This window comes from Alosa sapidissima, chromosome 8, assembly GCF_018492685.1.
Source record: "Alosa sapidissima isolate fAloSap1 chromosome 8, fAloSap1.pri, whole genome shotgun sequence".
Lineage (NCBI taxonomy): Eukaryota > Metazoa > Chordata > Actinopteri > Clupeiformes > Clupeidae > Alosa > Alosa sapidissima.
The window spans coordinates 35,424,894-35,448,789 of NC_055964.1; the positions used below are offsets into that span (position 1 = coordinate 35,424,894).

General features: G+C 40.7%; 1 protein-coding gene across 5 annotated transcripts; it reads left to right on the forward strand.

The window, feature by feature from the left end:
* The first annotated feature begins 1,472 nt into the window (after nt 1-1,472).
* LOC121715171 (major histocompatibility complex class I-related gene protein-like) lies at nt 1,473-23,865 on the forward strand. 5 transcript variants are annotated; one of them, XM_042100614.1, is made up of 7 exons: nt 1,473-1,629; nt 17,421-17,687; nt 18,350-18,634; nt 19,326-19,613; nt 19,770-19,883; nt 22,574-22,621; nt 23,247-23,865. In XM_042100614.1, exons 1-7 carry the CDS (start codon nt 1,572-1,574, stop codon nt 23,309-23,311), a joined length of 1,125 nt encoding a protein of 374 aa, XP_041956548.1. In that variant the 5' UTR covers nt 1,473-1,571; the 3' UTR covers nt 23,312-23,865. The 5 variants fall into 5 exon arrangements, with proteins under 5 accessions (XP_041956548.1, XP_041956549.1, XP_041956550.1 ...); XM_042100615.1 differs by having other exon boundaries at nt 1,474-1,629; nt 19,767-19,883; nt 23,354-23,865; XM_042100616.1 differs by having other exon boundaries at nt 1,475-1,629; nt 18,350-18,451; nt 19,767-19,883.
* The last annotated feature ends 31 nt before the right edge of the window (nt 23,866-23,896 follow it).

Here is a 23,896-nt window from a genome sequence, read left to right on the forward strand (position 1 = left end):
TACTGGGGTACCCTATACTGTACTGGTTGTGTACTATACTGGGTTAGGGGTATCCTATACTGTACTGGTTGTGTACTATACTGGGGTACCCTATACTGTACTGGTCGTGTACCCTATACTGTACTGGTTGTGTACTATACTGGGGTAGGGGTACCCTATACTGTACTGGTTGTGTACTATACTGGGGTACCCTATACTGTACTGGTTGTGTACTATACTGGGTTAGGGGTACCCTATACTGTACTGGTTGTGTACTATACTGGGGTACCCTATACTGTACTGGTCGTGTACCCTATACTGTACTGGTTGTGTACTATACTGGGGTAGGGGTACCCTATACTGTACTGGTTGTGTACTATACTGGGGTACCCTATACTGCACTGATTGTGTACTATACTGGGTTAGGGGTACCCTATACTGTACTGGTTGTGTACTATACTGGATTAGGGGTACCCTATACTGTACTGGTTGTGTACTATACTGGGGTACCCTATACTGCACTGGTTGTGTACTATACTGGGTTAGGGGTACCCTATACTGTACTGGTTGTGCACTGTACTGGGTTAGGGGTACCCTATACTGTACTGGTTGTGTACTGGTTAGGGGTACCCTATACTGTACTGGTTGTGTACTGGGTTAGGGGTACCCTATACTGTACTGGTTGTGTACTATGCTGGGGTACCCTATACTGTACTGGTTGTGTACTATACTGGGGTACCCTATACTGCACTGATTGTGTACTATACTGGGTTAGGGGTACCCTATACTGTACTGGTTGTGTACTATACTGGATTAGGGGTACCCTATACTGTACTGGTTGTGTACTATACTGGGGTACCCTATACTGCACTGGTTGTGTACTATACTGGGTTAGGGGTACCCTATACTGTACTGGTTGTGCACTGTACTGGGTTAGGGGTACCCTATACTGTACTGGTTGTGTACTGGTTAGGGGTACCCTATACTGTACTGGTTGTGTACTGGGTTAGGGGTACCCTATACTGTACTGGTTGTGTACTATACTGGGTTAGGGGTACGCCAGTGCTATACACAACATCATCTGACCGTGCAATAAGCACTGTTCCCTTGTGCCTTTGCATGTGTCCTGTCTGCCTGCAGTGGCCTGTTTTTTATTGTGAGTTGTTTTGTGCATCTGTCTGATTGGAGATCTGATTTTGGACTGTTTTAAACGTTCCTGTTCTGTCCTAGTGTTTTGTTCAACTCTTTCATTTCCTTATTTCTGTGTGCTCCACTGAGTGTTGTCTTGTGCACACAACGCCACAACACACAACAGATCTTTTGTTGTGCATGTCTGTGTGACCTGTCTAACAGGTTTATGGTTATTTATTTATTATGGTTTATAAACCATGCCCTACTAGTATAACAGTCCATTGGGATTGGTCCAATGTCCTCCATTTTGTTTTGCTGTACTACCAGAGGGAGTGGTTTTAAAAGAGAAGTAGATCTTCTTTCAGTGGGCAGGATTATACAGTTTATGAACTTGTCATACTGTTCACATTTGTGCCCAGTCGTTTACATGGACCATATGTTTGGATCAGAACAGCCAAAGCATGAAGAAACTTATTTTGTTGTTGTCATTATTTCAGATGTCATGCGGCTATGAAACAGGTAAGGTACATTTAATTATTGTGAATGACTTGGGACTTTTTTCTCCAGAAGCAGTGTGTGTGTGTGTGTGTGTGTGTGTGTGTGTGTGTGTGTTTGTCAGAAAGAAAAAAGACAGTTTTAGCAATCAAAAAGGTGGAAGTTATTTCAGTGAATTAACACAAGGTAAGTGTGGGACAATAGTGTTGTGACCACATTACCACCTCTAACATACCTTAACCGAACACAGTCGTCCATTATCCATTACTTGTCATGTGGAACAATCAGTAAGTAGCTAAGAGGTGATGGATTTGACTAAAGCTGTTTTCAGGCATGACCTCCGGGCAATCTCCAAGTGTTCAAACATGATCCTCAAGCAAGCACATTGCACGGGTGGGACTTCAAGGATTCAAGGATTTTTATGTCACATACATAGAGATACTGTTATACAAATCATGTAGTGAAATGGCATGTAGCTGCTCAACTGTCCTGTGCATAGGTGTCTATTTATAAGGATAGAGAAAAATAATTAGAAACTAAATAGATTGAGAGAAAAGGTGTGTGTGTGTGTGTTTGGGGGGGGGGGGGGCAGTGTTTGTAAGTGCAGTATGACCAGTCCATGTAATTTAGTAAAAGAGTTCAAAATAAGTTCAAGATACCTGGAGTAAAAACACACTATATTGTTGGGGTGTGGAGCACAATATACAGTAGCCTCAATAATGATGATTAATAGCCTAATGCCAATATGGCAAGAAGGCATTTTTTATATTATTATTTTCCCTTAAAGGGGCAACATGTTCATGTTCACCGGTCCCACTTGCCCCAAGATCGCTCGCAATAAGAAGACCCTGGGGATCGAAAGTTGACCTTTTAAGAACATCTTTTCTGTAAGGCTAATGTGTAGCACCTAGTTATTGTTCCCATCCATGTGGTAGCAGAAACCCTGCACTGCAAAACATTAAATCTAGTGTTATTAATCTAGATTTGCTGGGTATGCTGGGTAACGTCACTTCTATTGACGTTCAAACAAAACAGAGAGCTGGCTTGCTACTCCCTCCCTCCCGGGATTAGTGTGTGCTTCACCTCACTGTGTGTTCACTGTGTGCTGAGTGTGTTTCACTAATTCACGGATTGGGATAAATACAGAGACCAAATTTCCCTCACGGGATCAAAAGAGTATATATACTTATACTTATTGAAACTCTCATAAACACGCATCTCATTGGGGATTTGCTGGAAGTTTGTTATATTTTTATGGTCCAGGTTGGACCCAGTTGTTTTTGCTATTTTTGGAGCCTGGGCTGTCCACAGAGACTGCATTTTTTTACAATGTATTCTGGGCACAGGCAGCTCGCAGATGGATAGGTGGTGATGGTGATGTGTGCTGTATGTGACAAAAAATGTCTTAGAAACCGCGTAACATCGCTTAGGGTACCTTTAAGATCAGAAAATCTATTTATTAGGTATTATTTTAGTATGTAGAAACGTACCTAGCGCTCTCTCAAAGATCATTTTGACTTAATTTAGCCACTCCGTCTTCAGTGTCCCGGCGGAACGGTTACCCAACCTCCCCCAACATTTTAAATCAATTGTATGCACCTTGCTATTTAGCATAGTAATGGGTCATTTCGTGTCAAATCACCCAGTGGCTGACAGGTCACCCTCTCCCAAAAAATCGGATAGACCAAACCTATACATAAATCTTAAATAGTATATCTGTATCACTAATGGTTCCAAAACTACAGCCCTTTGAAGTTTCAAGTCATTTTAAGCATTGTGGTGAACAATCGTTTTTGTTCAACTTCCAACATTATTAGCTCTTTTGGTATTTCACGCACATTAGTGAAACTATGTGAATAGAAGTACATTTTCCTGTTGAATTAAAAAAATCCAATCAATTCCCCCTCTGCAAAGCTCTGAAAATGGCTATAAATTCATTATGTGAAAAAACATAATCACCTTTGAGGGCTTCTCATTGAAAAAGTATGTGATGCAAATTCACCAATTTTTTTCCCACTCATATATGGATTATAAGGTCATGTCCATGCAACTTTCGTTGTTATCATTATCATATTGTCAGCACATTTTTATTAAATTGGGCTTGATTATCAAAAAGCCCGTTTTCATCTTCTCATTTCACCACGTGGACAGTTAACAGGATTTTTTTATTTTTTATTTTACCATATATCATTCTGTATGTGAGGATCATCTGCCCAAAATTTGGGCTTGTTGCTGAGTTTCTTTATTGAGATAAGATTTTTGAAAAATATTGTCTATAAATCTACTGAATTTGTACTTTATCTGCAGTACCACTTTGCAGCACATGTGGTACTCTTTTAATACAATGGAAGTCAATGTAAGAGTAAGAGTCACTTGTTTGCTGCATATATCCAATTTAAACACGGTTCATAGTTTTCGTTGCCGTTTTTTTAAAAAAAAAACATAGTCCAGTATTTCTTTCGAAATTGAAATGAAGTTGTATGGACTGGACTATGTTTTTTTTTTTTTTTTAAATGGCAACGAAATTGTGAATTTCCAGAGCATGTTACTCCACACTCGGCAAATCAACTCCTACTGACTTTCCCCTAAAGACGCCAGCTGCAGCAGCAACATTTCCGGAAAGGTACTGGCTTGATGAAATTCATTCTGGACTCTCTATCCGACCCCATAAAGACCACGGGATACTTCGGTTTGGCTTTAGGGATCCTCTACTCACTACCACGTAAGTGTAGTGTTGTTTGGAACTGTAGAAGAGGTATAAAAATAGCGTTTTGTAGCGGCGAAATGACTTGCCCTGGTCACTTCCAGGCTAACGAGTTTTGACTAAAAACGGTAAAATCGAACTTTCTCAAAACACATCCGAATGACATGATTTTGATGTCAACTCAACGTATGTACTCCCAATCATCCGTAAATTGATCTAAAGTGCATTTTACTCCGGATAATTCCGTAAATAAATTATACACACTTAAGACTGACTGGTCATCATACATGCAGCAAGAGGAGTTAGCATAATTGCCATCTTTGTAACAAGTTTTCAACACCAGCTTCAACCTATCAGTGCCTATGCGAGTACTTTAATAATTTCTAGCCAGCTGGTTAGGCAAAGTCTATATAATTTGCGATTTGCATGTCATCGATTGCAATGTTCAAACCAGAATGAGAATGCTATCTACCAGAATGATAATTCGCTCGTCTACTAGCATTAGATTCATGAAGATAGCTTCCGCTAGGCAGACAACAAATTCGAAAAACTAGAGATAGTATACAAGCAATAGGCCTACACTTACTAAGTATAAGTATATATACTCTTTTGATCCCGTGAGGGAAACAGCATGTCGTAGTCCAACAGCATGAAGACCAAGTCAGCATCGGTTGGGCACCCCTCCTCCTTAGCTCATGCCAGCGAGCAAACGCTGATATTGATCCTCGTCTGGCCTTTGATTCTGTCACTTTCTCTTTCTAGTTTCCTCCGACAAAACCTATGCCTTCTTCGGTTTCGTTACTGCTTCAGCCATGACAACAACATACATACGTGACAGCCTGCAAACAAACGCTTTTCTCATGTCCGAATTTGAGGAAACGGGGGTGGGGGGGGGGGGGGGAGTGAGGTATGCCGTAGAACCTATTGTAAGTCTTGGAAATATATTATGTAGGTTGAAAAACTCCATAGTGTTGCTTTAATTTATTTGGAAAAACTTAATACAGAATACTTAATACGGAACGCCACAGCGGACTTATGCCGTTGTACTTACATTTCACGCAGCTGCATGAATCACGTTGTTCGTGAATGAAGTGTCCATTCTTACCTACTACCCACTGTAGTCCTCATTTTGGCATTTACTGTAGATAATGGGAAGGCATCTAAGAATCCAATATTACAGTACCCACCAAAAATATACTGTATATATGACAGCATTTTTTGTTTGACCAGGAAATTATTCAGGCTAAAGGCTATAGGAAGACACTGGTGCAGCTTGTATAAACCAGAGGCCTAGTGTTTTATTATGTTTGCTGTAGGATAGAGTCTAAAAGACAATATTGTGACTATTAATAGCCAGTTTGAAAGCATACATATATTTTTGTCCGACAGCTGACATGGAACGTTATTAACCGATTCAGGAACAATATTTTTTTTGTTCGGTAACATCAATTCCCAGCCGAGGGGCAGCCGTGGCCTACTGGTTAGCACTTCCCTCACGGGATCAAAAGAGTATATATACTTATACTTATACTTATACAATTTTAGGGTGGGAACCAAAACCGGAAACATTAAAATACTGTTTCTGTTTAAAAAGAACCAATTGGCAAAAAATTCTGGTTCAAAGCCCTGCTTTTTTAAATGTTTTTCAATAATCAGAATTACGAGTTTGAATGCTTAATACATCTATAGTTAAACCTATCAGCAGAGGTGGAAAAAGTAAAAAGTAGTTAATTTAAAATGTACTTTAAGTAAAAGTTACTTAGTTACTTTTTTTCTGGTGGTGGTGGGGGGGGGGACCCCCGAAACAATCGGTTTTACCCAGCTCGAGTTGCTGCAGCCAGCAGCTAAAATAGCCAGGCAGCTACAGCACTACATTCTACAGCGCTACATGCCCCCCAGAGTGTAGCGCTGTAGCTGCCTGGCTACCTTAGCTGCTGGCTGCTGAAACGGAGATATACAGTACTGTATGTGAAAAATCGCCAGAGTTCTCTTTTAAGTTTGAGCAGCAGTTGATTTCCAAAGTTAGTTGTGCTCATCCTTGCTCACTTTGCAGTGAACAGTAATCCAGTACAACTGAAAAGCTGCTCACAGGCATCTGAGGCAGGCAGGCCCATGTTGAGTTTCAGTTCAGTTTACTTTATTTGTAAAGGAGTTCAGCAGATCCAAGGGCCTCGGACTGTGGGAAAAGTGGGACTGATTACAGGGCCTCAACGTAGGAGAGGGCCCTTGAAAAGTCTGGTATATCTTATTTTACCTGAATATTTTAATTTCCAAATTAAATGTCAAAATGAATGTCAGACAAAATGTAACGTTTGACTGACTAAATTTTGTACAAAAAAATAGTGAAGACTGTCTAAGGCAGGGGTGTCAAACATCAGGCCCGCCAGCGGGTTTAACGGCCCCCCAGATGTTTTTGGTAGGAACGGAAAGTCAGAAAAAAAAGAAATTCACATCCAGTTTTCTTCAACAATGTATTATAACCAATATTTCTATGATATGACAAATTGATTAAACCTAGCACTACAAACCATCCTCAGCAAGAAATAAGCAGAAAAACTAACATGGAAGTAGTGCATTTCAAGAGAGAAAGAGCAGTATGTGACAGCAGTACTTTACTGTGTACTTGTTTGCACATAAGTGATAATCAAACGCCACTCTGATACAGAGAAATGATAATGACCATAACAATGACGCCCCCCACAAGGTTTCATTCCAACAAATCCGGCCCACTACCTAATATGAGTTTGACAAGGTCTAAGGTCATTCTCACTCTCCCTTGCTAAAGCTCAAAATGGTTTGGTCCGCCTGCACAACGATTCATAAGGTATCTCATTTTGTTTACGTAGTTGAGCATCGCTAGTAGTGGGCAGATAATTGTTGTGCTGCTGGTACAATGTCTTTCTCCAAGAAAACCAAGTCGGATTACCAAAAAAAAAAAGGCATAAACAGGAAAAAGAGAGAGATCAGCAAACTAATGAAGTCAGTTTGAAAATGATGTGCTTCTTTGTGGTAACTTGCATACATCTGTATTTTGGGGTTTCATAGCACATATAGTGATTCTATAAGAGCTTGCACAGTCTAATATTCCCTCCATCTCCATACTAAACTCCCTTTACCAAAACCCAAGCCTACAAGCTAAATATAGCCTAGCACATGCATTGCCACAGCAAACAACTGACGCTGAAAAAGAGAGTATAAAGCTTGCATCACTTTGGTGGGCTGAATAAGTTGATACTGAAGTTCGAAGCAGCACCCAATTTGTTACATTTATCAGAGACCCATTATAGTGTAGCACTCTCAAGCACTAGAGGCACACAAGTGTTTACAATAGACTGTAGAACTGGATATTGTGCCGTCTGGTCAAGACAGAGAATGTCTAATAAGGGGAAATCCGCCACTCTCAGGAAACTTCCGGTTTCTGAACTGGTTGCAGTTCCTGTTCTGGTTCCACGTTAGGGCACTCACAAATAATGGTGATTTCGAGATGTCTCGTAAATCCGCCGCCCGAGTTGGAAAGTGTAAATTACCAAGCTTTCTTGCGGCATTTTGGGCAGGCACGCCCATTTTACCTCGGAGTACTTGAGGGTACCCCGAGGTGGACGAACGATCTTACAACAAACGACCTTACAACTATGGCTGCGCCCATAATTGAGATGAGATGACATGTATTTTTGTGGCATATGTACTGTGTTGGTCATGTTAATGTTGATGTAATGCTCTTACACACTAGATTACATTGCTGCTTCAATCCGGTCACCAATTCATGCATTGCACGGTCTTGCTGAGCCTGCAATACAATGTAACAATTTGTTTTCCAGCCGTTTAGCTAGAGGCTACATGTAGCACAAAACAATACCCAGTAAACAAAATAAAGTCCTGGCAACGTCCCCTAAAGGTCCCCTGGCGAACGTCACCTCCTCGACATTGTGTAGGGTTCCCTTTACGTCCCGCGGACCTCTGTTCGGGAGGTCTAAAAGACGTCCACGAGACTTTGAGAGGACGTCCTGTAATGGTCACCGCGACGTTATGCGCGCAACGTTTATTTTCCTCCGAATGCATTACACTAATGATGAGTAGACATGAACATTTATACCGGGCTAGGATGGGCTGCTTTCACATCTACGGTGTCATTTTCTTAATAAACTAATACGACGTTTTAATGGGCATATCCCGTAGCATATTGTTCAAAACATCATCAGAGTAGGCCTAGGCTACAATTGTTATATATTGTTTCAAAATATTAAAAACTAATAATAGCCAAAAATACTAAATGAATCACAATGCATGCTGGGAAGCAAAACTCAACATGAAAATATAGCTGCAAGCAGCAATGAGGGGGCCAAGCAGTTAAGCAGTTGAGCGGGAGTTGGGATTGGATTGGACTGGACTTGACTGTGTTGTGTTTTGGATTGGATTGGACTTGATTGGATTGGACTTGATTGGATTGAATTGGATTGGACTGGACTGGATTCAAAGGTCACCGAATTTATTGTGTGTCCTCAAGATGTACTCCTAAGTCCATATGCCAAGTTTGGTTTAAATCGGTGAAAGTGTTAATAATAATTATAGTGAAAGTGTTAATAATACCCCTAGCACCCCTAGTGGTCAAAGCACACCAAATCCTGGTCCAAAGGATGTGTTCACAAAACGGTCCTTAGGATGTGTTCACGAATCAACGTACCAAGTTTGGTGTCGATACGAAAAAGTCTTCCTAATTATAGCGCCCCTAGTGGTCAAAGTACACCAAATGTATTGTGCGTCCTCAGGATCGGGTCCTGAGTCCATATACCAAGTTTGGTTTCGATACGTAAAAGCGTTGCTGAGATATGAGCTAATTTCCTGTATCTCTAGCGCCCCCTTAGTGGACGAAGGTCACCAAATTTATTGTGTGTCCTCAGGATGGGGTCATAAGTCCATATATCAAGTTTGGTTTCTATATGTGAAAGCATTGCTGAGATATGACCCTACTTCCTGTGATTATAGCGCCCCCCTAGTGGTCAAAAGACTCCAAATTTATTGTGCGTCCTCAGGATGGGGTCTCAAGTCCATGTACCAAGTTTGGTTTAGATATGTGTAAGCATTGCTGAGATATGAGTAGGGTTGGGTATCGTTTGGGTTTTATCCGATACCGGTGCTAAATCGATACTTTTAAAACGGTGCCGGTGCCGAAACGGTGCCTGAACCGGTACTTTGTTTTTAAAATGTTTTAAATTAAAATAGTCTAAAGCATGAATTGCTTTTTTTATTGATAAGACAAATTTGAACATGAAATTGAACTGTTATATTTACTATCAATATCTCATTGCTCCTACGAATAATACATTTAAATGTTAAAACAGCTTGCCACGCATGCACACACAATGGTAAGCTCTGCTTTCAAGTTTACCCAGTGTAGGCGGTTTGCCATAAGGTATGTTAAAACCGCTTGCCATAGAACTGCCAGGTCATGGACAACGGCATTTGCAAGCAAGATAATCTAACAGGGACTCTACTTTCCAGTTAATTCAGTGTGTTCCCAAATGCTTCAAGAAATTATATGTCTTAACCCATAACACGCAATAGTTTTTAACATGTTAGGCTACATGTCGGTGTTGAAGTGTTTAGATTCCCAGCGCTAGCAGGCATTTTAACAGCAACTATGCGCTAAAACCAGTCAGCTGAGTTTAATTAGCGATAACGTAGGCTACTGGAGATGGTTTCGTAGCCTCTTTGACAGCTCAATGACATCAGGTATGTAACCTTCATATTTATGTTTTTGCCAGCTAACTTTTAACATGATCTTCATATTCATTGTGATGCTATATGGGCCTCATGCACATGAAAGATTAATATCATGCCATCATAACACACCGTGAAATAAAGTTTTCACCTTACAACTTTGCTGATAACATTTCAAATAAATGCCAGTTAGCACATTAGCAAGGATATTGTGTAACATATAGGCTACTGTTGATGTTGTTTCATAGCCTTTTGCTTGTAGTTAGGCCCACTGCTAGATTTTGACAGGAGCTCGCAATATCGCTTTAAAGTAAGCTACCTGGGCTCACGCAAGCTGTCAAACACTGTCTACTTGTGTGTGGTGCACCCCTCTGGTTTATACATCCAGTGTTTATGTTAGCTAACTGTATCTGAATGTGTTGCTATCAGAGCAAGACGTTAGAGATGGCGCATGACATGCAGTGATGCCTCGTATAAAAAAAAAAATAGAAAAAAACGCTATTTAAGCACCGAAATGAGGCACCGAAATCCACGTTGTTATTCGATGCAGTTACTACCGTTTGCGTCGGCACCGGTGCCATATTAGAACCGTGTTTCGGTGCCCAACCCTAGATATGAGCCTACTTCCTGTGATTATAGCGCCACACAGTGGTCAAAATGTACCAAATTTCTTGAGCCTCCTCCTAATTGGGTCCTGAGCCCATGTAACAAGTTTGGTTTTGATACGTGAAAGCATTGCTGAGATATCCCTTCACTTCCTGTTTGGTGGCTTCGCCGCCAATTTTGATTGGCTGTTACGGGCCAACGGCAAGACAAAAGACAAAAAGGGATAACTTTTTTGAGGCTTGGACTGAAGATTATGTGTGTCAAGTTTGGTGTCAAGTTTGGTGTCAATCGGACAAACTTTGTGACCTGTGAAAACTTTTAGGTGTTTTTGATTAAATCCAATATGGCGGCCGGATCAATTACGTTGACATCACAAATTCACATCTGTAGGACTTACGACCTCCCATAGTATTAACAATCACCATTAGTAAGTTTTAATTCCAAACACAACAACCGTTACAGGCCAAAAGGTAAATTTGCTAATTATAGGTCAAAAGTCATTATATTTATTGAGCCTCCTCCTTATTTGGTCCTGACCCCATGTACCGAGTTTTGTTTTGATACGTGAAAGCTTTGCTGAGATATCACTTCACTTCCTGTTTGGTGGCTTCGCCGCCAATTATGATTGGCTGTTACGGGCGAACGGTTTTAGATTTGAAGACAAAATGGGATAACTTTTTTGAGGCTTGGACTAAAGACTAAAGATTATGTGACTGAAGATTATGTGTGTCAAGTTTGGTGTCAATCGGACAAACTTTGTGATCTGTGAAAACTTTTAGGTGTTTTTGATTAAATCCAATATGGCGGAAAATCCATCATGGCGGAAAATTACGTCATAGGGTGCGTTGAACTCAGCTTGGTCCAAGGATTCCAACGATACCTCATATTTGATAATAGATCCAACGGGTCAAAAGTTACTTGTATGAACGCACGTCCAACTTTGGCCTGTTGTTGGCGCTAGAGTGCTCGAGGTGCCAACTTGAAACTTGGTGAAATTAATCATGGGACTGTGCCTAATTTGTGTGCCAAGTTTTACAACTTTTTCCAGACGGTTCTATGGGCTGCCATAGACTTCCATGACGGAATAATAATAATAATAGGAAAACGTAGAAACACAATGGGAGCCTTCGCAGCTTCGCTGCTTGGCCCCCAATAAAGTACATGAAACATAACTAGAATGCATTGACGTTATATCCACTCATTTTCTTGGACCTGTGATCAAACAGGGACAGCCTATAAATGTAAGCCTATCTTCCTGGAACATTGCAGATAAAGAAAAATGTATTGTTTTCTCTAGGCTATGAATGCTCTTTGTAGCCAACTTTAAGATGAAATAAATAGATTCCAGATGTTTCTATTCTATATCATTGTTTTATTAATAAATAGTAAGGCTCTGGTGAGGCAGAGAGCTTCTGCTCCTCGTTAGAAATCTCATCGGATATGTGCACTCTTTGCTGTTTCCACAAGGAGCTGCTGTAACATCGGGGACAGCTATGCGTGACCCTTTTAAACGCGAGCATGCTTCAAATAAATTACAATGACATTTAAACAAGTCATGAAGAAGCAGTATCCTTAATTCTTCTGCAATGTAGAGCTAGATCGTTTTGCTTTACAAATTAAGTAGTCACTTCTGTTGCTAGACAACCCTAAACAAATGCTAGTGGTCTGTTTTTAACAGTTCTCTAGTTTTATTGCATCGTATTCAGCTCCAAAAGTCGGTTCAGTCCCAATTCGGCCGTGTGTGTGTTTCTGAAAATAAAACAGATAATAAGTACGTGACTACGTTAAATAAACCACTGCCTATTTAGAGCATGTTACATGCATCACGTAATGACAGTTATCTGAAGAAATGCGCATTGTAGGCTAAGCTAGAAGCTAAGAACAGCGACTTTGCTAACGTTACACCAAGCATCACATCAGCTAACATGAATTTGATAAAATCCCTTCCCTAGTTTGTAACGTTATACATTAACGTTAAACTCAAAATGTATGTATACATTTTGAGTTTAACGTTAACAACCCTTTCCCCAGTCTATGAAGCTGTGCGTCTATGAGCAAAGTAGACATATGGTTCTAAGACGCACAACTTCATAAACTGTATGATATGCCTTAGACTACGGTAGGCTAATGCAGCTACTGGTGACTAGATAGATAGATACTTTAGTCATCCCCAGACGTGTAACGTGAAGTCGTGCATGGATGTGATGTCTCCGTCCTGCAGGCGGTAGCCAGAGTGCTCTCAACTTCGCTGCCATGTGTGAATAAACAAACGTCCCCCCCATGTCCCCGGTATAACGTTATTGTCGGGTCCTTAGGAGGTATTAGGTATTTGAAATGACCAAATGCAAATGTCATCAGAGGGACCTGACGGTGACGTCCCCAGAACGTCCTGCACCGGACGTCACGCAATAACCAAACGATAACTTGCTCCGGACGTCAATAAGGTCACCGGAACGTCCGCTAGAGAACATGACGTTCGGGACCAATCGGGGACGTCGTGAATGTCGGCATAAGGTCCGGGGGACGTCCTGTGTTTGTTGGGTAACAATGACTAGCCTCCTGCTAATGCCCCTCGTGGCTCGAGAGAAAGGCGTTCCTAAAGCCACTCATTCCTACATGTTGTACGGGTGGTTGTACGATGATTTACAAGACATCTCGAAAGCACCATAAGTGCAGAATGAATGGAAGTCTATGGAGCTGTACCCCTCAAAATACACTTTTCTTGGATATAATTTTTTGAACAGAAATTTGAATGTTGCATTCGAAAGAGGGGGCAGAGAAAATACACACAGCTAAGTATTACATTTTTTGAGTCACATGTTTGTTCTAAAAAGCCTTTCAAATATTTCAATGATGTCATTCATTAGCAGAAAGCTAGTGTGTTGTGGGCAACAACGACCCAACCTGTAAGAAATCAAAAGAACATAAGTACTCGTTCATTCAACTTTTGACCTATAATCCATATTGAGCTTGTAGAAACCACAATCAAATCTTCGATTTTTCAACGACAACCAGGTGAAAGAGACAAATTTAGCCGTCTAGCTCCATAGACCCCCATTGTTTTTGCACTTATTCGTGATCCCCCCCCTAGCGGAACTGCAACAGATTGCAGGTACAATGGAGTTAATAGGGAGTGATCCGATTCCAGCTCTCCGTAAACGGGCTCTGGTCAAGAGTAATGCGAGCGCTAGTCCAGAGCCCCCTGGTGGCTGTGTGCAGTACAATGCTTAACTCCACCCATTCCCATGTATTTCGATGGCAAAGTAGCCAACTTTCCGTGTCCCTTTTCTCACCTAAAACTATTTTGCATCTACAACTTTTTATTCAAAAAAATAGTTTTCAAGATGCTTCAATACACACAATTTTACTTTTCTCACTGAAATTATTTTTCTAATGTTATTTTAACAAATCTAAAAAGGGCGTGTTTACACCTATGATTGACAGCTGGCTGGCTGCAGACCCAACGCTTTGTCCATATTTTTTACAGTCTATGCTGCAGACATGACCACGGCATCGCTCCCTTATTTTAACGACAGCTGAGTTAGTCACGTAATCTTACCTAAATAAGTGTTGCTGTCAGGGCTTGAAAACGAAATTATTTTTCAAACGTTCCGTTCCGAACGGTTCAGGTAGGCCTATGTTTAACGTTTTCGTTCTTGCATGCGTTCCGCCACCAACATATCGGTCCTGAACCGGTTCGGAACGCAAAATATCGTTCGTTCTTAAAGTTCCGGCAGTGTTTGGCGGGCCTATCAAGTCTATTTTTGTGGACTTTACCTGAGAATAGACGTAGGCTACTCATTATTTCCCCTTGATTTAGCCTATACCGTAGCTATGCCCAAAAATAATAAATCACAGGCGGCATCCAAAAACATTCAGATGGGCTATCCATCCCATAGCCTACAGACTTACTGTAGGCCTAACCTATGCCTATAAATAATTTCTTATCAAAAATATTTCTGGATACGTGCTAAACTCCTTACCTGGTTATAGCCTAAGTTTTATCCATATGGAGATCTTCAAAGGCTTGCGCTATAATTCCAACCCTGTTTATAAACGAACCTGTCTGTTGCTGACAAGGCCTATCTCAAATTTCCCGTTTAACTCTTCTACATAGAATAGGCTATAATTGCGCAAACATTTCAAATCTCGACTTTAAAACGACAAGGCGTGGACAGGCAAAATAGGCTATTACGCATAGGCTACAAACAAATTCCAAATCAGTTTCAGTAGCCTACGCTACGAGCTGGCCTAAGATCCGAAGTGGCAGACGGATAGGTTACATTACAACAGCAAGACAAAATATACACATTTGGACCAAAGGTCCATTTATTCGTTTTTTTTTTTTTTTCAAACTGCAGAAATCAAATTATTAGGCTGTTATATAGAGAACGAAAAAAAAACGTTATTAACCGGTTTTGTGGATTTCAGAATAACGTTTCTGTTCCGGAACAGTTGAAGACCATTTTGTTTTCGTTTCCGTTTCCGCTCCTCGTAAAATTCCGTAAAATTCCGTTCGTTTTCGGGTTTTCGTTTTCGTTCCTTGAACCGGTTCGGAGCCCTGGTTGCTGTATTATTAGGCTATATCTTATCACAGTCTGATTAAATACATATTGATAGTCATATATTGTGTAGTTGTTTGTAAGAGACATCGTTGTTAGTTGTGACAGATTCTTTTTGAAAAAAGATATGTGCTGTTCTTTCATAGATGCTAAGTACATTAGCTTATAGCATGCTAAATCATGCTAGCAGTAGCCAGTTGATAGGTAAAGTAAAAGGGCTCTGCTCCGCCACCATCATTGCAACTTCATTTAAATACACTTCAGTCACTGGGAGAAGGCGGTGTTAAGTTTCATTAACGTTAACTCTTGCTTAGTTTTGCATGAATGGCAGCAAATGTCACCTAGCCTGCTAGGTCGACAACCTCGGTATGACAATTTATTAATTAGCCGGAAAATAATGTTACTTGTTTTTTTAGTGAACACATATTGGACCATAGCTTAACGTGAGGAGGGATTCAAAGTTACAAATGGCCAATTTGCTTAGTATGCTCAGAACAGCGGTATCTGAAAATGTTAAGATATCGTTACCTGCGATTGCACTGCTGGAGAAGCATTTTGCATTGGTATGATCTGATTCACCTCCAAGGAGACTTTATGCACATCCCAGGTGCTGAACAAAAAAAGGTCAAGTTTTTTTCAGGAAAAAAGTTTGCACACCCCAGATAGCAAAGGGGCGTTGAGGGGCGTTGAATCCACGTTTGTTTGAAGCGGCGGAGGTTGATTCAACGTGGATTCAACGCCCCTGTGCTATCTGGGACTCCTTGGTACTCTTTTGTTGAGTTTAATTTCTCATTATTTGGCACATGACGTTTTGACCTTGCGGTCTTCCTCAGATTCACTTGCAAACACAGGCTTGGTACATGATCTAAATCACCTGTCTAGAGGGGTGGAGTCAGCTCAGTGATTCATTAACCCTTGCAGGTACACCATGCAAGCTTGTGGCGTGACTAAAGCCAAATAAAAACATTAGATAAAACCTTAAACTTTGTACAATAACACAAACAGATGTCTGAAGATACATTCATCTATAATAAATAGAGTTCATCATGTAAAATTCAGTAATCAATGCAAATACTGGTCACAGTCCATATTATCAGTCCATATTAGAGGAAGGGTCTAATGTCCAAATCTTCATTGAGCCCCCTTGGGGCCAAAGTTCCCAGGTGGTGGATCCAGAAGGCCTCTCTTTTTAGAAGCACAGGTTGTCTGTGTCTCCTCCTCTGCGGTGTTGTTCTACATGTTCTATCCCTATAAATCTCAAGGTTGAGAGTGGGTGTCCTGATTGGTTAAAGTGAACCACCAGAGGGCTCTTTTCATTGTTGTTTCTGATGTTACTCCTATGTTCACTTATTCTTATATTCAGGGCCTGGCATGTTTTACCTACATAGGCTTTCCCACAGGGCCATTTGATCAAGTAAACCACATTGGTAGTGCTGCATGTGATTTTACCTTCAACATGTAAATTCTTTCCTGTTGTTGGGTGGGTGAAGGAGTGACATTTGTATGTGAAGCTGTCTTGTGCACAACGGCCACAAGGGTAATTTCCATCTGGAATGTCGCTTAGAAAATGTTGTGGTGTTGGCGCTGGTGGACAGTCTGCCTTCACTACACAGTCCCTGATGTTGCGTGGCCTCTTGTAGATAATCCTTTGGGGGCGCCTGGAGGCTTTTTGGGCATGTGGGGTCTGACTGTATTATATGCCAATATTTTAGCACCACTTGTTTGATCTGTCCCGCCACTGGTGAATAATCCAAAATGCATTGAACCTGCCTTTCTGTTTTCTTACAGTGAGATGGGCTTTCAAGTTGGGTAACGCCCCTTACCTTGTTTGGTATGATCTGAACCATAGACTGTAGGCTATATATATATAGAACAGTCTAACTGCAGTCACACGCAGTGTGAATTCTGAGGAGTTGTTATGAGTAACATGCTCAGTTGCTGCTTTTGTTTTGTTTACAATGTGTTGGTCTGAATTGTTTATCTGTTATAGCATATCTGTGGTTTCTCCATGCTGGCTGTTCCCATGTCAGTGTTGGCTAACACCCTCTTGAATGTACCTCATGCTGGCTGTTCCCATGTCAGTGTTGGCTAACACCCTCCTGAATGTACCTCATGCTCACTGTCCCCATGTCAGTGTTGGCTAACACCCTCTTGAATGTACCTCATGCTGGCTGTTCCCATGTCAGTGTTGGCTAACACCCTCTTGAATGTGCCTCCATTCTCAGGTTCTCACTCCTTATGGATGAAGTCAACATACATCAAAGGAAGAACTCCATTTCCAGAATTCTCAGCATATATGATGTTGGATGATATTGTGTTTGGGTACTATGATTCCAATAAACACAAATTATTATACACATTCATTCATAAAGCCTTAAACAGCAGTGTTGATGAAGATGAAATGGATTATGTTGGATCCATTATTGGATATGTACATGGACGCCTGAAAGATCGAGCATCTTATCTGAGCAAGTATTTCAACCACACAAATGGTGAGCCGATGGACTGGGGAAAGGCATGTTACATTAAAGCATCATTACATTAAAGACCTCAAACCCACTGTGCAACACAGATGTCAAATATACACTAGAGAGATGTTAGATCCCTTGTGCTTTAAGTAGGGGATTTCACACAGCGGCTGATCAATCAAACGTGAACGGTAATGTGTTTCTGGGCATTCGTAAACCACGTTTCAAATACGAGAAAATGAATGTCTAGTTCCCAGACCCCATCTCAGTGAGATGAGGTCTGACGTTAGCCAGGCTAGGGTGAATCCCACTTTTACTGTAATTTTTTTTTTTATTTTTTTTTATTTTTTTCCTCAGCATGCTGTGAATGGATTCCATTGATAAATTCACTGAGACATTGTGTGGAATGCTTTTGTACGGGAACTCTTGCTTACATGCAACCTTTCTTTTAAAAAACAAAAGATTTTCTACCTTCTCTTAACAATCCATCATGTTCCCTAACCAATAGACGTCATGACATCAAACCAACTGTGCAACCTAAACTAATGTCTTTCACATGGATTTTAATTTAGGGAAAACATAGTTTTAAATATGTCATTGCAAATGTTTATTTAAAACAATTTATGCAATCTGTGTATCCACTTGGAAACCAGACACATTCATCTTTGTTTCGTTTTTTCCCCCAGAGATTTACACTTATCAGAGAGCTGCTGGATGTGAACTACTGCGCGACGATAAACCAGGATTGATGATTAGTACAGATGCTTACAATGGAGAGACTGTTGAAGGAAAGTATTTTGATGTAGATCATGAAACTCTTCACTTTAACCGGAAGTGGACAAACAGTGAGAGTGCATTATGGACTCCAAAGTTGAATGGCCCTTCTATGTACAAATTTGTATATCAACCCAACTGTATCAAATTTCTCAAAAAGCATCTAGCCAAAGATAGGAATCGAGTGCTGAAAAAAGGTAAAGTATGATTGACAATTGTGAGCTTTCTCTGAGCTTTCTGTACGCCTACGCCTAGTTCATTTCTGTCAATGATTATGCCTGCAATGTGCTATGACATGGTACTGACAAACTACCCTGTAAAAACATAACATTATTCAAAAAAGAGAGCATAATTGCAAAGAAAAACGTTGCTGTGTGCTTTAGATGGGTGCATGCTGTGTTCTAGGCAATATTTGTAATGTATCAAAAAATCCAAACCACCAATTCATACAGTTTAAATTCTGGCATAGGGTATATTGGACACAGTTAGGACACATACTGTAGATAACAGGTCACAGCCAGAGTGAAAATGGGATTCCTGGCACATTTTATGGTTGAGATGTCAACTCATTTTAGAAACAGTTTTAACTGTTATACTGCCAAATGTTTCAGAAATGGATATTCCTTTACAATCAACTCAGTTGTTGATTAATGATGATTCAAAGCTACAGTTTACCTAAAAAATAAAATAAAGTCAGACTTATAGGCTTAAAAGCAGAATGTGAGCTAAATGTGTGGAGATGGTTACCCCCACACACACTACTGGGAACTGGGTTAGAGGGTACTGATGATATTGCAATGTTGTTTCATAACATTGGTTACATCCCTATTTAAAAAAAAATAAAAACACAACTCAAAAAAGAAAGAAATAATTCCCCACCCCCCACAGTGAAGCCCAGAGTCAGGCTCCTCCAGAGTGAAAAGAAGGGCTCAACTGGTGTTCTGTTGACCTGTCTGGCCACTGGATTCTACCCCCGTCACATCAACCTGACCCTGCTCAGAGACGGCCAGTCTGTGTCTGACCACCAGATCACTGGGGGGGAGCTGCTACCTAATGGAGATGAGACGTACCAGATGAGGAAGAGCCTGGAGGTCAGCGCAGAGGAACTACAGCATCACCACTACACCTGCACAGTTGAACACCTCAGCCTGGACAACAAGCTGGACATTGATTTGGGTATGACACGGGTTTTGAAATGTCATTGGCTCTGTTGAATTGGTATTTGTCCAGTGTCTCTTGTCTCCACTGTTTTAGGTATTGAATAGACTGGCATAGTAGGAATATGCTTTGTTGGTGTGCTTGTTCAGTGTTCCTGGTTTGCTTTTTTAGCAGAGGGTGATTGGGACTTGGGAACTACGGCCATCGCATCCTCTACACTGGTGGCTGTGTGTGTGTGCTGCCTGGTAGGAGCCATCGGCTTCTTTATCAGAAAGAAAACAACGAAAGGTAAAACAACTGTCACTGTTATTGCAAAGTAGCAATACAGTAGCTTCTCAGAATCATTCAGACAACTATGTCCTGGCAGGTTCGAAAACGATTTTGCTTAAAAGTCATAATCATTGCTAGGTAGGTGATTTTGAGTTTTTTTTTACTAGATTGTTTACTGCTAAACTATAACTGGCTATAACTGTAAGTACAATATATTGTCTACTCCACTCAACTAACATAACAAGCAATCATACCTTCTTGTCTTGACTGTTGCCATGAGATAATGTTTGGAAACTTAATATTTTCCTCTGTTATGATTTTTTTCCTCTGATATGTAAACCACAATCTGCAACTGCAAGGACATTTATAATACAGTGGCTATACACAGTATTCACCCCCTTGGCCTTTTTACAATAATGTCCAAAAACCCCCCTCTTTAATGTCAAAGTGAAAGCAAATCTCTACAAAGAAATGTTAATTAATTAGAAATATAAAATGGAAAATAAGCGATTGTATAAATTGTGATTTATCACAAATTGCACCCCCCTTAAAGTGGCTGACCTATATCAACCACATTCCAGCCAATTGGTGCTTATAGTTTCAGAATTTATGAAATGGAGATTGCCTGAGTGCAGTGAATGTATAGTAATATAAAGACACCTGCGCCTGAAAGGTCCAGTCACAGGTCAAGACAAAAGAACACTCCAAACAACTCAGAGAAAAGATTATTGACAAGCGTAAGTGAGGGGATGGATACAACATTTTGAAGTCACTGAACATCCCCTGGAGTTCTGTGAAATATATCATTAAGGCATGTAAGGAATATGGCAAATGTGCAAATCTGCCTAGAGCAGGCCGTCACCACAAACCGAGTGACCATTCAAGAAGAATAATGGTGGGGGGAGGCCACCAAGGCACCTATGACAGCTCTGAAGAAGTTAAAAGCTTCAACAGCTGAGATGGCAGAAACTATGCACATACCTGTCAACATTTAGCTTTCCAAAAACGGGAGATTTTTTTTTTTGGGGGGGGGGGGGGCAGTGTTTATACCGGATCTGTGTTTGCATATTTAATAAGTTTCATACACGTGTTTCAACACTGCATTTTGGTCGTTGCTTTTACCTTACCATTACCTTACGCATGCCAGTTGTGTATCCACCAGCTGCCTGTGTGCAGCCTACTTCTAAAACTCCAAAGCTGCTTGCTGTCAGATTTGGTTCCGAGGGAACAAGTTCAGTGTATCAACAACACTCAATAACAGTTTATGTGATGTGTTAATAGATTAAATTCCCAACAATTTCACAACAGCTAGTTCTGGAGTGAGTTCTCGACGAGACTCAGGCTGCGCAGTTGGCACCCGCTTCCTTATTTGGGTTTTGGGTTGCCAGGTTTTAGCCTATGACAAAACAGTTGAAATTTAAACTAAGTGATCTTGTATGTGTAGGGTGTATTTCATACACAACCTGGCAACCTGAATGGATCAATGATTTTAAAATGAAGTTTGATGGCCATGCAAATTATGAGAGTTTTCCGGGAGAAATAACAAAACGGGAGGGTGCTGGGAGATGACCTTCAAATACGGGAGAAACCCGGAAAAAACGGGAGTGTTGACAGGTATGTATGCACAACAACTTTTGCCCAAGTTCTTCACCAGTCAACACTCTATGGGTGAGTGGCAATGCTCTTATTAAATCTCAACTAAAGTTGACATGTGAAGACACCAAGGTCAAATGGAAGAAGATTTAATGGTCTGATGCTGTGCGGATACTTTTCGACAGGAGGCCCTTGAAGGTTTACAAAGGTAAAAGTAAAATTAAAGGGGACTATGCTGTTTTTTAGCTTAATTTACCTTAACTAAACAGCTTCAAAATCATTGGAATGTTATATGACTTTTTTCGGGTTGAACGGTGGCCGTCTCATTTCCCCCTAGCGCCTGTGAGCGGAAAACCACCCTTGCAACTTTGGGCCGACGGCCTCAGAGGCAGAAAGTCTTGCAGCCTCGCGATGTAACAAATTGCTTTACTGCACTACACACTTACACACCAGGCACCAGCTAGAACAAGGTAGCCATGGAGTTTCTCAGACATCCGTCATGGCAGAGCCAGCGAAAACAAGCAGAAAGCGAGTGAACCGTTGTCGGAGGAACAGGGAAAGAGGAACCGGCAGACTGACCGAGCGAGGAGTGTCATAAAATATATACTCCGAAACTGTAGGGGGCGCTCTGCAGAGAAACCTGCGAGCAAAAAGCAAGAAAACAGTGAAGAAATTGCCCAAACTGCATAGTTTCTCTTTAATTCAGCAAAATATATGGAAATCCTGGAGGACAATCTGATTCAGTCTGCAAGAGAACTAAGACTTGGTAGAAGATTTTATGAACGGCAGAACTTGATAAGTTTTGCAAAGAAAATGGAGTAAAATTGCAGTATTGAGATGTGCAAGCCTAACTGAGACCTATCCAGGTATGCTTTGTTGTGGCCAAAGGTGCATATACATAATGCTGACTGGAAGGTGTGAATATTTATGTAGTCTCTTATTTTGCATTATACATGTATATTTTTTTTATTAATTAACATTACTTTGTAGAAATCTGCTTTCACTTTGACGTTAAATAATTTGTGTCAATTGTAAAAAGGGCCAAATTATCAAGATTCCATTTATAAAAGCAGTAAACAGATCTCTTTTCTGATTGGAATGTGTCTGTGTTCCAGATAAGGACTCCCAGACTGCTGTGTCGAGTAACTACTCAGCTGCCTCAAGTGAGTATGTCAAAGAGAGAGCACATCCACTCCACCTCCCTCAAAGAGAGAACACATCCACTCCACCTCCCTCAAAGAGAGACACATCCACTCCACCTCCCTCAAAGAGAACACACTCCACCTCCCTCAAAGAGAGACACATCCACTCCACCTCCCTCAAAGAGAACACACTCCACCTCCCTCAAAGAGAGACACATCCACTCCACCTCCCTCTGAAGCACTCTGCAGTCATAATACCAATTAAACACACAACTCAGCTAATGTAAACACCAATTAAACACACAGCTCAGCTGATGTAAACACCAATTAAACACACAGCTCAGCTGATGTAAACTTGTTTCACAGATTCAGAGGTTGTGCCCTGTGGTTCAGTGTGTGTAGATCATCCAGCCCTCAATATGTGACATTGTCATGTCATTCTCAGTTTGAGCAGAAGAGTTTGAGTTTGTTTTATAAGAGTTTTAGTTTGAGTAAATACAATAATTCAGTGTTCAGTGAATTAAGCCACATTCGACTGGTCTTGGGTTTGACATTCAGTGCATTTTGCAGATACATATTGGCAGAAGTCTTAAACCATGACTAAGTCCCTGCTGTTCTGATTGAACTGGTATTATTTTCCTAATAGGCACAGATGATTCAGAGAAGGCTGAAGAAGTCTACCCATTGAACTCAGTTTGCCCACCCATGTGATGGTGTTTGTTTGGATTTGTTTAGTGTTCTCCCTGTTTATAGCTCTGGCTCCACCTGCTGTCTGATCAAGGTATGACAGTGGATCACCTGCATCACAACTGTGTCCTCTCTGTTCCCATGGTAACATACTGAACTGCTACACCTTGCTACGCGCAGTGATTGTGCTGCATGCTGAAGAGGATAGTCAGTGTTCAGTTGCTAATTCATAATGTGAAATGTTTGTGAAATTTAAAATCGTGTGCAAAAGCAAACATTTGCATATAGCAATCTGAATATGCTTGTATATGCATTGCGTAAGCTACTAAATATTATCCTATATTAGTCCTATATTATTTTCTGTTCAAAAACAAAATTATCAGTTTTTAAAAAAGATATATATTTTACAATTATGTCATGAAGCAGATGTATGCATATCAAAATGTGATGCATATTATTGAGTGTGCATTTGTACAGCTGCAATATCATGTTTATTGTTTTACACGGCTTACACTGTTTACTGTTTTATTTTACACAGCTTTGTTCAAAATCCATTAAAGGAAATGGGATCATTTTCACTGACATCAATATGTTGCTAACATTTGAACT

Excerpts from the sequence above, each read along its gene's own strand:
- LOC121715171 (XM_042100613.1), top strand. The coding sequence starts at position 1,572 with ATGAAGAAACTTATTTTGTTGTTGTCATTATTTCAGATGTCATGCGGC. Across the intron at positions 17,688-18,349 it reads GTATTTCAACCACACAAATG|AGATTTACACTTATCAGAGA; the intron begins GTGAGCCGATGG and ends TTTTTCCCCCAG. Across the intron at positions 18,635-19,325 it reads GAATCGAGTGCTGAAAAAAG|TGAAGCCCAGAGTCAGGCTC; the intron begins GTAAAGTATGAT and ends CACCCCCCACAG.